The 18,168-nt window shown below is 41.1% G+C and overlaps 1 protein-coding gene across 4 annotated transcripts in view; it reads right to left on the reverse strand.

Annotated features, from left to right (window-relative positions):
• Tgt (tRNA-guanine transglycosylase) overlaps positions 1-18,168 on the reverse strand; it is a 101,938-nt gene that overhangs the window by 2,182 nt on the left and 81,588 nt on the right. For 2 of the 4 annotated variants that reach the window (XM_071661058.1, XM_071661055.1), the window contains exons 7-9: positions 14,557-14,725; positions 3,793-3,987; positions 104-252 (exon numbers count right to left, since the gene is read on the reverse strand). In XM_071661058.1, coding sequence (XP_071517159.1) covers positions 104-252; positions 3,793-3,987; positions 14,557-14,725 — 513 coding nt within the window. Of the gene's footprint in view, positions 1-99; positions 253-3,792; positions 3,988-14,556; positions 14,726-18,168 lie in introns of all 4 variants that reach the window. The other 2 variants (XM_071661060.1, XM_071661059.1) reach the window with 1 other exon arrangement.

Consider the following 18,168-nt stretch of genomic DNA (forward strand, 5'->3'; position numbering starts at 1 on the left):
TACAGTGATATCGCTGAACAGTATTTCAAACGTCTAACTTGGGATATGAACAAGTAACATGTATATCTCAAACAAACTGAACATATGATATATAGTTACTTATTTTTTCAAGGTAATGTTGACAGCATCCAATGCATTTATGACCCACTGTGGATAGTCTTGATCTTTATAGTAGGTATTCATGAAGTCTTGGACAAAGTTCACAAAATTATCTTCCTTGATGCTATCCCGAATTTCCTGCAATAACCTCATCTGTGGGGAAAAAAGAAAACCTGTACATAACATTATGCACAACATGGACAAAAATTACAATTTCCCTAAAGTCAAACACAGCTTTGACAGGAAATGGATTCACTCACATGAAGGCAGCAAGTATGGATATGTACATGTGTATATATTTATGTGTGTGTATGTATATGTATGTATACGTTGAAATGTATAGGTATGTATATATGCATGTGTGGGCGTTTATGTATATACGTGTGTATGTGGGTGGGTTGGGCCATTCTTTCATCTGTTTCCTTGCGCTACCTCGCTAATGCAGAAGACAGCGACTAAGTATAATAATAAAAAAAAATAAATGTATATGTATGTATATGTGTGTGTGTGTGTGTGGGGATTTATATAGGTACATGTGTATGTGGGTAGGTTGGGCCATTCCACGTCTGTTTCCTTGCGCTACCTCGCTATCTTGGGAGATGGCCATTAAGTATAATGAAAAAAATAAAACCTATACCTCTAATGCCTGTTCCCTCCAGGAACTCCCTCAAGGGGTGGCCATGGCAAAAGATTCTCCATAACTGGGAACTTCAGTGCCGATTCTTAGCCTGTAATGCCTCGCCCTTAATAGGCCACAGGCAAAGAGCAACTCTAGTGCAGTGTCTCCTATCTAATGTGTCTCCCTAATGTTACAACCTACTACTTTTGCCTTATGCATCTGCCTGATATTCCTACCTACAACTCCTACCTAAAGTTCCTACTTACTACTTCTACCTATGCTCCTGCCCACCTAATGTTCCTAACTACCACATCTTTCTATTGTTCCTACCATCTTGCCAAAAGGTAGGGCTAATACAGAGCTTTCGCCACGGGAAGATATAGTTACAAAGTGAGTTGTTAGTATTTACAAGTGCTATGTGTGACATGGAGAAATTGTATGTTTGTGGACAAAAAACCAGCAGTCCATGAGGGGGTGAGACAGAAGGAACATGATAACCACTGGGTCACTACACAGCCATCACTAACCCTCCCGATACCCAGGTGGGTAGTACTTGTAATATGAATCCCTCATGCAGCCCAACCTTGGTCCCTGTAGGTAGTATCTTGTAGATGTAGATATGCTTATTTTCATATTTCATTTAAGCAATACTTTATGAGATTCTTTAGCATTACATTCAACAGTTGTGTGGTATCTCAAAGTTCTTTTCATTTCTTTGTTGCTTGAACATTTACAGGATGACGAAATCATCTGAGGCATTGCTTTACAAAAATTTTATTGGAATCTGCTCTCAATTGTGGCAATTCTGACATTCCTTTATAAAATGGACATACTCTCAATAATAATCCAGTTTTACTGAGAATCCTGAAAGTTTTCAGTATTTCAATAGGTAGGGAGAAACCTTTTCTGGTTGTTAAGCACTAAAGTTCTTACCATCTTGTTTGGCACATTTGTGTGCAAGTGTTCAGACAGACGACAAAAGATAGAAAAGCTGTGATTCCTCATGTCATTAGTGCAGTTCAATCCTTCCATCCCCTTGTTTTATCAAAGGATGATGTTTCTCATAAAGTTAAGGGATGTGGAATTCTATTCAGATTTCAACAGATGATTTTGGAAATGAAGAGTTGTAATGACACGGCAAGTATGTTCAGATTCTATCTGACAATGCAGTGGCTCTCGCTTGTTTCAGAAAAAAAATTTTCTTGAAAAAACCCCATGATTACTTATTGCAAGATGATTCCTTCTCATTCATCTCTTCAGCAAACTGAATGTTCTGTTGCACTGCTAGGTTTGTATGAAACCCACTGTCGTGAAATGGAAGCTGCAATGTTGTTCCCTTATGGTTTCCCGTGGGTCTCTTTGCCACAATAGTCATTTATTAGATTTCCCAGTTTATGTGTTGCATTTTTTCAAATTAGGCAGCTAGGGTTGTGGATAATTAATTGCTGAAATAAAGTTGTGGATAGTACAATGCTGAACTAAAGTCACTGGGAATCCTTCTACCTCCTCCCTTATATTTTCTCTCTCATCAGCTGTGGAGGCCAAGTTTCAGATTTAGGGTTATAATTGGTATTTTTCCCCATCCTTTAAGGTTTGATGGATTCTTTGGAGTAATTTTTGTCCGAGATCTGCATAACCATTTCTTCTTTCTTTCTTTTAAACTATTTGCCATTTCCCGCGTTAGCGAGGTAGCGTTAAGAACAGAGGACTGGGCCTTTTTTGGAATATCCTCACCTGGCCCCCCTCTGTTCCTTCTTTTGGAAAATTAAAAAAAAAAAAAAACGAGAGGGGAGGATTTCCAGCCCCCCGCTCCCTCCCCTTTTAGTCGCCTTCTACGACACGCAGGGAATACATGGGAAGTATTCTTTTTTCCCCAAAATGAATTTAATGCAGAGAATTCAGGATAGCATCAAGAAAGATCATTTTGTTAACCATGTCCAGGACTTCATGAGTACCTGCTTATTATAAGGATCAGAATTTTCCACAGTGGGTCTCAAATGCCTTAGATGTCTTCAACATCACCTTGAAAAAAAGAATAACTATATATCATATGTTCAGTTTGTTTGAAATAAACATGTTACATGTTCACATCCCAAGTTTAGATATCTGAGTTAGTATTTAATGGTATCACTGTATACCATTACATACTAACTCTTTGAGACTACATTAAAGTTTCACTATTTATGAATTCCAGTGACACTGACGTCTGGGATGACCAAGACGAAAAAACAAAAATCTTTGGGACCTCCAGTCAGGTTTTAAGAGAGACTACCCTAGAGATTTTCAAGAGGAGGAAGCTACTGGAAGACTGAAGTGTTTTCAAAGCACTTTTAAGTCCCAACCTGATGTGAATCCCACACTTACATTAACCAGGCTGGATGGATTGTTGATTGCATATTTATGAAAGTGCAAGAGTTGTCTAAGCGAGGTACAAAGAAATGAAGCTCTTCCGATACAAAAAGAGATTACGGGATTACAATCTCATTTTTATGAACCAGCAATCTGGATTACAACAATAACTCAGGTAATGGTTAGCAAGTAGCCACCGACCAGGGAGGTACTGGTAAGATCTGCCTGGGTATTGGGAGGGTTAGTGATGGCTGCATTGGAAGTCAGTACTATAGTGTATATCACACCGCACTCCAATGACCCATCCACACATGGCCTACTGGCATTCTGTCCACAAACATACAAACTCTCCTTGTCACGCTTACCATCTAAGAACACTTAACTCACACAACTCATTCTTCATAACTCTAGACAGAAGCAGTGGTAGGAACATTAGGCAGGAGCATTAGGTAGAAGTAGTAGGTAGGAACATTAAGTGGGAGCATTAGATAGAACATTAATCAGACATGTTTCATAGAAGTAGTCAGCAGAAAAATTACGAAGAAGCATCTAAAAACACTGCACTTGAGTTACCCTTTGTGAGTAGCCTGTTAAGGGTGAGGCACTATAGGTTAAAAAGTGATATTGGAGCTCATCAGTTATGGAGACTTTTGCCATGGCCACCCTCTTATGGAAGTTTCTAAAGGGAACAGGTATCAGAGATATAGGTATATCGAATAACTCACCTGGTAGGCAATATTGTGTATGGATAAGAGATGACATGCAACTGTCTCCTTTGTGACTATAGTGTGGAGATATGCACGAGTATAATTTTTGCATGTTGTACAGTCACATTTCTCGTCAAGAGGCTTGAAGTCACTGGCAAATTCACGAGCCTTGAGGTTCAGCTGGCCGTTGTCCACAAGAGCGCAGCCAAATCTCTACAGGGAATAAATAACAATAATTAGTAATGGAGAAAAGTGCAAGAAGACTGTAAGCAAAAGCAAATTTAGGTACAAGCATACGTAAATGTACTTATCAATGGAGTAAGATATGGAATGTATCCAGTGGCACATTCAATTAGCACTCATGTCACAACCTAATAAGTTGGAAATGGAAGTCTCATGTAGATCTAAACTTTTAAAGTATTCTTATCATTCCTTCAAGAAAACAAGGCTTAATTTAACAATATCCATGACTGGAATTATTTGAAGAATTATTATGTAACTCCAAGACCCGTTTTATGGCGCTCAAGCAACTTCAAGACTGTTCTCCACACAGAAGCAGGGTAAGATGGGTTCCTAAGGGGTGTGAAGGTCCTCAATGAAGTTGTGCTCTATTTTGCTTCAAGGGTAACTTCTTCCTCACAACGTTACCACATGCAGATGGAATTTACTAACACCAATTAGCAATAGAAGAATGTTCTTAAGTATAGTATGACTTATGGATTATATAAAACATGACATTGTCATATAGGTGTTCATAACTCATGATTTAGGGTTACAGTACATTAAAGGTATGTACAGTGTTCTTGCTTCTGGGATAACAACCTCACAATGTTACCACATGCAGATGGAATTTACTAACACATACTAACAATAGAAGAATGTGTGTAAGTATACAGTATGACTTTTGGAGTGAATAAAAACATGACACTGTCATATAGGCATTCATAACTCATGGTTTAGGGTACATTAAAGGTATGTAAGATGTTCTGGTTTCTGGGATAACGACCTTACAATATATAGCACAAATGCATAACTAGAATGAATAAATTCTTACTAAAAATTTCACTGTCATTTTTGCAGAATAAAAAGTGTAAGAAAGTAAACTCTAGATTGATGTGGGTAAAACTGAAAGTGGATGGAGAGAGATGGGAGATTATTGGTGCATATGCACCTGGGCATGAGAAGAAAGATCATGAGAGGCAAGTGTTTTGGGAGCAGCTGAGTGAGTGTGTTAGTAGTTTTGGTGCACAAAACCGGGTTATAGTGATGGGTGATTTGAATGCAAAGGTGAGTAATGTGGCAGTTGAGGGAATAATTTGTGTGCATAGGGTGTTCAGTGTTGTAAATGGAAATGGTGAAGAGCTTGTAGATTTATGGGCTGAAAAAGGACTGATGTTTGGGAATACCTGGTTTAAAAAGAGAGATATAAATAAGTATATATATACATATGTAAGTAGGAGAGATGGCCAGAGAGCGTTATTAGATTCGTGTTAATTGACAGGCGCGTGAAAGAGAGACTTTTGGATGTTAATGTGCTGAGAGGTGCAACTGGAGGGATGTCTGATAATTATCTTGTGGAGGTGAAGGTTTGTAGAGGTTTTCAGAAAAGAAGAGAGAATGTTGGGGTGAAGAGAGTGATGAGAGTACGTGAGCTTGGGAAGGAGACTTGTGTGAGGAAGTACCAGGACAGACTGAGTACAGAATGGAAAAAGGTGAGAACAAATGACGTAAGGCGAGAGGGGGAGGAATGGGATGTATTTAGGGAAGCAGTGATGGCTTGCGCAAAAGATGAGTGTGGCATGAGAAGCATGGGAGGTGGGCAGATTAGAAAGGGTAGTGAGTGGTCGGATGAAGAGGTAATATTAGTGAAAGAGAAGAGAGAGGCATTTGGACGATTTTGCAGGGAAATAATGCAAATGACTGAGAGATGTATAAAAGAAAGAGGCAGGAGGTCAAGAGAAAGGTGCAAGAGGTGAAAAAGAGGGCAAATGAGAGGTGGGGGTGAGAGAGTACAATTACATTTTAGGGAGAATAAAAAGATGTTTTGGAAGGAGGTAAATAAAGTGCGGAAGACAAGGGAACAAATGGGAATATTGGTGAAGGGGGCTAATGGGGAGGTGATAATAAGTAGTGATGTGAGAGGGAGATGGAGTGAGTATTTTGAAGGTTTGTTGAATGTGTTTGATGATAGAGTAGAAGATATAGGGTGTTTTGGTCGAGGTGGTGTGCAAAGTGAGAGGGTTAGGGAAGATGATTTGGTAAACAGAGAAGAGGTAGTAAAAGCTTTGCGGAAGATGAAAGCCGGCAAGGCAGCGGGTTTGGATGGTATTGCAGTGGAATTTATTAAAAAGGGTTGACTGTATTGTTGACTGGTTGGTAAGGTTATTTAATGTATGTATAATTCACGGTGAGGTACCTGAGGATTGGCGGAATGCTTGCATTGTGCCATTGTAAAAAAGCAAAGAGGATAAAAGTGAGGGCTCCAATTACAGAGGTTTGTTGAGTATTCCTGGGATATTATATGGGAGGGTATTGATTGAGAGGGTGAAGGTATATACAGAGCATCAGATTGGGGAAGAGCATTGTGGTTTCAGAAGTGGTAGAGGATGTGTGGATCAGGTGTTTGCTTTGAAGAATGTATGTGAGAAACACTAAGAAAAGCAAATTGATTTGTATGTAGCATTTATGGATCTGGAGAAGGCATATGATAGAGTTGATAGAGATGCTCTGTGGAAGGTATTAAGAATATATGGTATGGGAGGCAAGTTGTTAGAAGGAGTGAAAAGTTTTTATCAGGGATGTAAGGCATGTGTACATGTAGGAAGAGAGGAAAGTGTTTGGTTCTTAGTGAATGTTGGTTTGCGGCAGGGGTATGTGATGTCTCCAGGGTTGTTTAATATGTTTATGGATGGGGTTGTTAGGGAGGTGAATGAAAGAGTATTGGAAAGGGGGGCAAGCTTGGGAAGTGAGTCAGTTATTGTTCGCTGATGATACGGCGCTGGTGACTGATTCAGGTGAGAAGTTGCAGAAGCTGGTGACTGAGTTTGGTAAAATGTGTGAAAGAAGAAAGCTGAGAGTAAATGTGAACAAGAGCAAGGTTATTAGGTACAGTAGGGTTGAGGGACAAGTAAATTGGGAGGTAAGTTTGAATGGAGAAAAACTGGAGGAAGTGAAGTGTTTTAGATATCTGGGAGTGGATTTGGCAGCAGATGGAACCATGGAAGCGCAAGTGAATCATAGGGTGGGGGAGGGGGCGAAAGTTCTAGGAGCGTTGAAGAATGTGTGGAAGTCGAGAATGTTATCTTTGAAAGCAAAAATGGGTATGTTTGAAGGAATAGTGGTTCCAACAATGTTATATGGTTGCAAGGCATGGGCTATAGATAGAGTTGTGCGGAAGGGGGTGGATATGCTGGAAATGAGATGTTTGAGGACAATATGTGGTGTGAGGTGGTTTGATCGAGTAAGTAACGAAAGGGTAAGAGAGATGTGTGGTAATAAAAAGAGTGTGGTTGAGAGAGCAGAAAAGGGTGTTTTGAAATGGTTTGGTTACATGGAGAGAATGAGTGAGGAAAGATTGACCAAGAGGATATATGTGTCAGAGGTGGAGGGAACGAGGAGAAGTGGGAGACCTAATTGGAGGTGGAAAGATGGAGTGAAAAATATTTTGAGTGATCAGGGCCTGAACATGCAGGAGGGTTAAAGGCGTGCAAGAAATAGAGTGAATTGGAACGATGTGGTATACCGGGGTCGATGTACTGTCAATGGATTGAACCAAGGCATGTGAAGCGTCTGGGGTAAACCATGGAAAGTTTTGTGGGGCCTGGATGTGGAAAGGGAGCTGTGGTTTCAGTGCATTATACATGACAGCTAGAGACTGAGTGTGAACAAATGTGGCCTTTGTTGTCTTTTCCTAGCGCTACCTCACGCACATGCGGGGGAAGGGGGCTGTCATTTCATGTGTGGCAGGGTGGCGACAGGAATGAATAAGGGCAGACAGTATGAATTATGTACGTGTATATATGTATATGTCTGTGTGTGTATATATATGTATACGTTGAGATGTATAGGTATGTATATGTGCGTGTGTGGACGTGTATGTATATACATGTGTATGTGGGTGGGTTGGGCCATTCTTTCGTCTGTTTCTTTGCACTACCTCGCTAACGCGGGAGACAGTGACAAAGTATAATAAAATGAAATAAATAAATAAAAAGAATGAGTGAAAGACTCAAGAGAAAAAACTCCAGAAGCTGGTAACAGAGTCTGGGATAATATGTGAAAGGATAAAGTGAGAGTAAATGTGAATGCAAGCAAAGTATTGAGGTGCAGCAGAGGGTATATTTGAGGTTAGAGTTGTCCCAACAAAGGTGTATGGATGTCCTGAGTCATGAATGCCAAAGAAAGAAATAGGGTGGACCTGCTGGTAATGATTTGCCCAAGGAAAATATGAAGAGTGAGGCAGGTTCATCAAGTAAAGAATGACAGTGTTAGAAATTTATTTTTTTTTTTATTATACTTTGTCTCTCTCATTAGCAAGGCAGCGCAAGGAAACAGACAAAAGACTGGCCCAACCCACCCACATACACATGTATATACATAAATGCCCACAGGCACATATACATGCCTATACATTCAACATATACATACATATACAGACACAGACATATACATATATACACATGTACATATTCATACTTGCCGCCTTCATCCATTCCCATAGCCACCTCGCCACACATGAAATGGCACCCCCTTCCCCCCACATGAGGTAGTGCTAGGAAAAGACAATAAAGGCCACATTCGTTCACACTCAGTCTCTAGGTGTCATGGGTAATGGACTGAAATCATAGCTCCTTTTCCACATCCAAGCCCCACAAAACACCCCAAATGCTTCACATGCCCTGGTTCAATCCAATGACAGCAAGTCGACCCCAGTATACCACATTATTCCAATTCACTCTATTCTTTGCACGCCTTTCACCCTCCTGTATGTTCGGGCCCTAACCACTCAAAATCTTTTTCACTCCATCCTTCCACCTCAAATTTAGTCTCAAACTTCTCCTCGCTCCCTCCACCTCTTGACACATATATCCTCTATGTCAATCTTTCCTCACTCATTCTCTCCATGTGACCAAACCATTTCAATACACCCTCTTCAGCTCCCTCAACCACACTTTTTATTACCACACATCTCTCTTACCCTTTCATTACTTACTCGATCAAACCACCTCACACCACATATTGTCCTCAAACATCTCATTTCCACCACATCTACCCTCCTCCACACATCTTTATCTATATAGCCCATGCCTCAAAACCATATAACATTGTTGGAGCCACTATTCCTTCAAAATACCTTTTTTACTCTCCGAGATAATGTTCTCGCCTTCCACTCATTCTTCAACGGTCCCAGAACCTTCGCCCCCTCCCCCACCATGTGACTCACTTCTGCTTCCTTGGTTCCATTTGCAGCTAAATCCACTCACAGATATTTAAAACACATCACTTCCTCCAGTTTTGCTCCATTCAAACTTCCCTCCCAACTGACTAGTCCCTCACCCTACTAAACCTAATAACCTTGCTCCTATTCACATTTACTCTCAGCTTTCTTCTTTCACACACTTTACCAAACTTAGTCACCAGCTTCTGCAGTTTCTCACATGAATCAGCCACCAGCGCTGTATCATCAGCGAACAACAACTGACTCACTTCCCATTCCCTCTCATCCACAACAGACTGCATACTTACCCTTCTCTCCAAAACTCTTGCTTTCACCTTCCTAACAACCTCATCCATAAAAAAATTAAACAACCATGGAGACATCACGCACCCATGCTGAAAACCGACCTTCAATGGGAACCAATCACTTTCCCCTATTCCTACTCATACACATGCCTTACATCCTCTATAAAACTTTTCACTGCTTCTAGCAACTTACCTCCCATACCATATACTCTTAATACCTTCCACAGGGCATCTCTGTGAACTCTATCATATGCCTTCTCCAGATCCATAAATGCCACATGCAAATCCATCTTTTTTCTAAGTATCTCTCACATACATTCTTCAAAGCAAAAACCTGATCCACACATCCTCTACCACTTCTGAAACCACACTGCTCTTCCCCAATCTTATGCTCTGTACATGCCTTCACCCTCTCAATCAATACCCTCCTATATAATTTCCCAGAAATACACAACAAACTTATACCTCTGTAATTTGAACGCTCACCTTTATCCCCTTTGCCTTTGTACAATGGCACTATGCATGCATTCCGCCAATCCTCAGGCACTTCACCATGAACCATACATACATTGAATATCCTTACCGACCAGTAATAAGCACAGTCTGAATGACCGAATTGAAGTGGCTCAGATATAGAAAGTCTTGAAGAAAGACAGATTAAAAGGATCTATGTATAAATGTGGAGGTTGCAAAGTTGGCAAGATGGACTGAAGGAGGCTTTCAAGTATTGGGTATTACACAAGATGAATTGGATAGATGTGGTACATGATGGTGATGTGCTGCTATCAATGGGTTGAACCAGGGCACATAAGGCAGTCAGATAAACTATGCAGCAGTCTGTGGATGGTAGGCTCTGGATTCAGTACATCATATATGGCATCTGAAGAATGGATATGTTCATGTGAAACCTCTTTTCATTTGTTCCTAATGCTAACCTGCCAAAGCAGGAAAGGAAACAAAACCAATTATGAAAAAAAAAGTATATGAATATTTCAAAAGATTTCAAAATCAAAATATATATCTAGATTCTAAATCAAAGACATCAGAAGTCTGATGGTGTTCAAACCAGATCTATAACTTAAATTTCTACTTTTTATGTTCATTTATCTATTTATTTATTTATTTTACTTTGTCGCTGTCCCCCCCGTTAGCGAGGTAGCGCAAGGAAACAGACGAAAAAATGGCTCAACCCACCCACATACACATGTATATACATACACTTCACACACACAAACATACATACCTATACATCTCAACATATACAACATATACACACACAGACATATATGTACATATATACACATGCACATAATTCATACTGTCTGCGTTTATTCATTCCCATCGCCACCTCGCCACACATGAAATGACAACCCCCTCCCCCCGCATGTGCGCGAGGTAGCACTAGGAAAAGACAGCAAAGGCCACATTCGTTCACACTTAGTCTCTAGCTGTCATGTAATAATGCATCGAAACCACAGCTCCCTTTCCACATCCAGGCCCCACAGAACTTTCCATGGTTTACCCCAGACGCTTCACATGCCCTGGTTCAATCCATTGACAGCATGTCGACCCGGGCATACCACATCGTTCCAACTCACTCTATTCCTTGCACGCCTTTCACCCTCCTGCATGATCAGGCCCCGATCACTCAATATCTTTTTCACTCCATCTTTCCACCTCCAATTTGGTCCCCCAACTTCCCCTCGTTCCCTCCACCTCTGACACATATATCATCTTGGTCAATCTTTCCTCACTCATTCTCTCCATGTGACCAAACCATTTCAAAACATCCTCTTCTGTTCTCTCAACCACACTCTTTTTATTACCACACATCTCTCTTACCCTATTATTACTCGATCAAACCACCTCACACTACATATTGTCCTCAACCATCTCATTTCCAGCACATCCAACCTCCTCTGCACAACTCTATCTATAGCCCACGCCTCGCAACCACATAACATTGTTGGAACCACTATTCCTTCAAACACCCATTTTTGCTTTCCAAGATAATGTTCTTGACTTCTACACATTCTTCAACACTCCCAGAACTTTCGCCCCCGCACCCACCCTATGATTCACTTTCACTTCCATGGTTCCATCCGCTGCCAAATCCACTCCTAGATATCTAAAACACTTCACTTCCTCCAGTTTTTCTCCATTCAAACTTACCTCCTAATTGACTTGTCCCTCAACCCTACTGTACCTAATAACCTTGCTCTTATTCACATTTACTCTCAGCTTTCTTCTTTCACACACTTTACCAAACTCAGTCACCAGCTTCTGCAGTTCCTCACACGAATCAGCCATCAGCACTGTATCATCAGCGAACAACAACTGACTCATTTCCCAGGCTCTCTCATCCACAACAGACTGCATACTTGCCCCTCTTTCCAAAACTCTTGCATTCACCTCCCTAACAACCCCATCCATAAACAAATTAAACAACCATGGAGACATCACACACCCCTGCCGCAAACCAACATTCACTGAGAACCAATCACTTTCCTCTCTTCCTACACATACACATGCCTTACATCCTCAGTAGAAACTTTTCACTGCTTCTAACAACTTGCCTCCCACACCATATATTCTTAATACGTTCCACAGAGCATCTCTATCAATGCTAATCATATGACATCTTCAGATCCATAAATGCTACATACAAATTCATTTGCTTTTCTAAGTATTTCGCACATACATTCTTCAAAGCAAACACCTGATCCACACATCCTCTACCACTTCTGAAACCACACTGCTCTTCCCCAATCTGATGCTCTGTACATGCCTTCACCCTCTCAATCAATACCCTCCTATATAATATCCCAGGAAAACGCAACAAACTTATACCTCTGTAATTGGAGCACTCATTTTTATCCCCTTTGCCTTTGTACAATGGCGCTATGCAAGCATTCCGCCAATCCTCAGGTACCTCACTATGAGTCATACATGCATTAAATAACCTTACCAACCAGTCAACAATACAGTCAACCCCTTTTTTAATAAACTCCACTGTAATACCATCCAAACCTGCTGCCTTGCTGGCTTTCATCTTCCGCAAAGCTTTTACTACTTCTTCTCTGTTTACCAAATCATTCTCCCTAACCCTCTCACTTTGCACACCACCTCAACCAAAACACCCTATATCTGCTACTCTATCATCAAACACATTCAACATTCCTTCAAAATACTCACTCCATCTCCTTCTTACAGCAGCACTACTTGTTATCAACTCCCCATTAGCCCCCCTTCACTGAAGTTCCCATTTGTTCCTTTGTCTTATGCACTTTATTTACCTCCTTCCAACACATCTTTTCATTCTCCCTAAAATTTAATGATACTCTCTCACCCCAACTCTCATTTGTCCTCTTTTTCACCTCTTGCACCTTTCTCTTGACCTCCTGCCTCTTTCTTTTATACATTTCCCAGTCATTTGCATTATTTCCCTGCAAAAATCATCTAAATGCCTCTCTCTTCTCTTTCACTAATAATCTTACTTCTTCATCCCAGTCACTACCCTTTCTAATCTGCCCATCTCCCATGCTTCTCATGACACAAGCATCTTTTGCGCAAGCCATCACTGCTTTCCTAAACACTTCCCATTCCTCCCCCACTCCCCTTATGTCATTTGTTCTCACCTTTTTCCACTCTGTACTCAGTCTCTCCTGGTACTTCCTCACACAAGTCTCCTTCCCAAGCTCACTTACTCTCACCACTCTCTTCACCCCAACATCAAGGTCACTTACTCTCACCACTCTCTTCACCCCAACATTCTCTCTTCTTTTCTGAAAACCTCTACAAATCTTCACCTTCGCCTCCACAAGATAATGATCAGACATCCCTCCAGTTGCACCTCTCAGCACATTAACATCCAAAAGTCTCTCTTTCGCATGCCTATCAATTAACACATAATCCAATAACGCTCTCTGGCCATCTCTCCTACTTACATACGTATACTTATGTATATCTCTCTTTTTAATCCAGGTATTCCCAATCACCAGTCCTTTATCAGCACATAAATCTACAAGCTCTTCACCATTTCCATTTACAACACTGAACACCCCATGTATACCAATTATTCCCTCAACTGCCACATTACTCACCTTTGCATTCAAATCACCCATCACTATAACCTGGTCTTGTGCATCAAAACTACTAACACACTCACTCAGCTGCTCCCAAAACACTTGCCTCTCATGATTTCTTCTCATGCTCAGGTGCATGTGCACCAATAATCACCCATCTCTTTTCACCAACTTTCAGTTTTACCCATATCAATCTAGAGTTTACTTTCTTACACTCTATCACATACTCCCACCACTCCTGTTTCAGGAGTAGCGCTGCTCCTTCCCTTGCTCTTGTCCTCTCACTAACCCCTGACTTTACTCCCAAGGCATCCCCAAACCACTCTTCCCCTTTACCCTTGAGCTTCGTTTCACTCAGAGCCAAAACATCCAGGTTCCTTTCCTCAAACATACTACCTATCTCTCCTTTTTTCTCATCTTGGTTACATCCACACACCTTTAGGCACCCCAATCTGAGCCTTCGAGGAGGATGAGCACTCCCTGCGTGACTCCTTCTGTTTCCCCTTTTAGAAAGTTAAAATACAAGGAGGGGAAGGTTTCCAGCCCCCCGCTCCCGTCCTCTTTAGTCGCCTTCTACAAAACATGAGGAATGCGTGGGAAGCATTCTTTCTCCCCTATCCCCTGTTCAATAAGCTATAATTTTATTTGCTTAACCTTTGGTGAATCATGAGACCATTACAAACCCATCCCTATCTTTTGCATGCCCTGATGCCACAGGAAAATAAAATTTGCTTGCGGAGGTATTTCTAATATATCAGAAGCACTGTCAAAACATAAAACTAATTAAGAGAATCAGACGATAAATGTAAAGACCAACCTAAAGTACGAATATGTATTCCTTCTATAGCATAAATAATGATTTTGTCCTTAAAGCCAACATTTAAAATTTTAAAATATTGCAACAGTATCAATATCACCACCTTTCTGACAAACATGAACAAAAATAAGAACTTACAGCAGTTCGAGTGGGAAATACACAGTCAAACATATCGATTCCAAGAGCACAGCAAACAACAATATCTACTGCAAATCCAACACCCATGCAGTATCGAGGTTTATTCTTTGGAAGTTGATCTGTGCACAAGTGAATAGTTGGCCAGAATTTGTCCTTTTCCTCACCTCCACTGTGAAGAAAATTGAAAAAAATTAGTGCAATGCATATTGAAATTACAGTAGAAAAAGAAGGCAACTTCTTAAAGAAAAAGTTGCTGGTACCAATTTAGTTCACATGGGTAGCAAAGAACGTAAGAAAGTTAAGGCTACAGTGAAACACCAGGTCAGGTGTAGTAAATACAATATGTGAGAACTTGGAGCTATTATAAATTTTCTGAAAAATAACGAGGAGCAAAATCGAAAAACATAAGAAACTAAATGTCACAAAATTATAAAAAAATAATGAGGTACAAAGAATGCTAATGCAGGTTCCTAAAGAGGTTTGGATAAATAAGCTGATATCAGCAGTTAATATCACCTGAATCTCTTCTGATGGTTTCTCACTACAAGGAAATTCCATTTATCCAAAATGATCTTTTTTTTTTTTCTTTTTTTTTTTTTCTTTTTTTTTTTATACTTTGTCGCTGTCTCCCGCGTTTGCGAGGTAGCGCAAGGAAACAGACGAAAGAAATGGCCCAACCCCCCCCCCATACACATGTACATACACTCGTCCACACACGCAAATATACATACCTACACAGCTTTCCATGGTTTACCCCAGACGCTTCACATGCCTTGCTTCAATCCACTGACAGCACGTCAACCCCTGTATACCACATGACTCCAATTCACTCTATTTCTTGCCCTCCTTTCACCCTCCTGCATGTTCAGGCCCCGATCACACAAAATCTTTTTCACTCCATCTTTCCACCTCCAATTTGGTCTCCCTCTTCTCCTCGTTCCCTCCACCTCCGACACATATATCCTCTTGGTCAATCTCTCCTCACTCATTCTCTCCATGTGCCCAAACCATTTCAAAACACCCTCTTCTGCTCTCTCAACCACGCTGTTTTTATTTCCACACATCTCTCTCACCCTTACGTTACTTACTCGATCAAACCACCTCACACCACACATTGTCCTCAAACATCTCATTTCCAGCACATCCATCCTCCTGCGCACATCTCTATCCATAGCCCACGCCTCGCAACCATACAACATTGTTGGAACCACTATTCCCTCAAACATACCCATTTTTGCTTTCCGAGATAATGTTCTCGACTTCCACACATTCTTCAAGGCTCCCAAAATTTTCGCCCCCTCCCCCACCCTATGATCCACTTCCGCTTCCATGGTTCCATCCGCTGACAGATCCACTCCCAGATATCTAAAACACTTCACTTCCTCCAGTTTTTCTCCATTCAAACTCACCTCCCAATTGACTTGACCCTCACCCCTACTGTACCTAATAACCTTGCTCTTATTCACATTTACTCTCAACTTTCTTCTTCCACACACTTTACCAAACTCAGTCACCAGCTTCTGCAGTTTCTCACATGAATCAGCCACCAGCGCTGTATCATCAGCGAACAACAACTGACTCACTTCCCAAGCTCTCTCATCCCCAACAGACTTCATACTTGCCCCTCTTTCCAGGACTCTTGCATTTACCTCCCTTACAACCCCATCCATAAACAAATTAAACAACCATGGAGACATCACACATCCCTGCCGCAAACCTACATTCACTGAGAACCAATCACTTTCCTCTCTTCCTACACGTACACATGCCTTACATCCTCGATAAAAACTTTTCACTGCTTCTAACAACTTGCCTCCCACACCATATATTCTTAATACCTTCCACAGAGCATCTCTATCAACTCTATCATATGCCTTCTCCAGATCCATAAATGCTACATACAAATCCATTTGCTTTTCTAAGTATTTCTCACATACATTCTTCAAAGCAAACACCTGATCCACACATCCTCTACCACTTCTGAAACCGCACTGCTCTTCCCCAATCTGATGCTCTGTACATGCCTTCACCCTCTCAATCAATACCCTCCCATATAATTTACCAGGAATACTCAACAAACTTATACCTCTGTAATTTGAGCACTCACTCTTATCCCCTTTGCCTTTGTACAATGGCACTATGCACGCATTCCGCCAATCCTCAGGCACCTCACCATGAGTCATACATACATTAAAAAACCTTACCAACCAGTCAACAATACAGTCACCCCCTTTTTTAATAAATTCCACTGCAATACCATCCAAACCTGCTGCCTTGCCGGCTTTCATCTTCCGCAAAGCTTTTACTACCTCTTCTCTGTTTACCAAATCATTTTCCCTAACCCTCTCACTTTGCACACCACCTCGACCAAAACACCCTATATCTGCCACTCTGTCATCAGACACATTCAACAAACCTTCAAAATACTCATTCCATCTCCTTCTCACATCACCGCTACTTGTTATCACCTCCCCATTTACGCCCTTCACTGAAGTTCCCATTTGCTCCCTTGTCTTACGCACCCTATTTACCTCCTTCCAGAACATCTTTTTATTCTCCCTAAAATTTACTGATAGTCTCTCACCCCAACTCTCATTTGCCCTTTTTTTCACCTCTTGCACCTTCCTCTTGACCTCCTGTCTCTTTCTTTTATACATCTCCCACTCAATTGCATTTTTTCCCTGCAAAAATCGTCCAAATGCCTCTCTCTTCTCTTTCACTAATACTCTTACTTCTTCATCCCACCACTCACTACCCTTTCTAAACAGCCCACCTCCCACTCTTCTCATGCCACAAGCATCTTTTGCGCAATCCATCACTGATTCCCTAAATACATCCCATTCCTCCCCCACTCCCCTTACTTCCATTGTTCTCACCTTTTTCCATTCTGTACACAGTCTCTCCTGGTACTTCCCCACACAGGTCTCCTTCCCAAGCTCACTTACTCTCACCACCTTCTTCACCCCAACATTCACTCCTCTTTTCTGAAAACCCATACTAATCTTCACCTTAGCCTCCACAAGATAATGATCAGACATCCCTCCAGTAGCACTTCTCAGCACATTAACATCCAAAAGTCTCTCTTTCGCACGCCTGTCAATTAACACGTAATCCAATAACGCTCTCTGGCCATCTCTCCTACTTACATAAGTATACTTATGTATATCTCGCTTTTTAAACCAGGTATTCCCAATCATCAGTCCTTTTTCAGCACATAAATCTACAAGCTCTTCACCATTTCCATTTACAACACTGAACACCCCATGCATACCAATTATTCCCTCAACTGCCACATTACTCACTTTTACATTCAAATCACCCATCACTATAACCCGGTCTCGTGCATCAAAACCGCTAACACACTCATTTAGCTGCTCCCAAAACACTTGCCTCTCATGAACTTTCTTCTCATGCCCAGGTGCATATGCACTAATAATCACCCACCTCTCTCCATCAACTTTCAATTTTACCCATATTAATCAAGAATTTACTTTCTTACATTCTATCACATACTCCCACAACTCCTGTTTCAGGAGTATTGCTACTCCTTCCCTTGCTCTTGTCCTCTCACTAACCCCTGACTTCACTCCCCAGACATTTCCAAACCACTCT

The sequence above is a fragment of the Panulirus ornatus genome, chromosome 73, assembly GCF_036320965.1.
Source record: "Panulirus ornatus isolate Po-2019 chromosome 73, ASM3632096v1, whole genome shotgun sequence".
In the NCBI taxonomy this organism is placed as follows: Eukaryota; Metazoa; Arthropoda; class Malacostraca; order Decapoda; family Palinuridae; genus Panulirus; species Panulirus ornatus.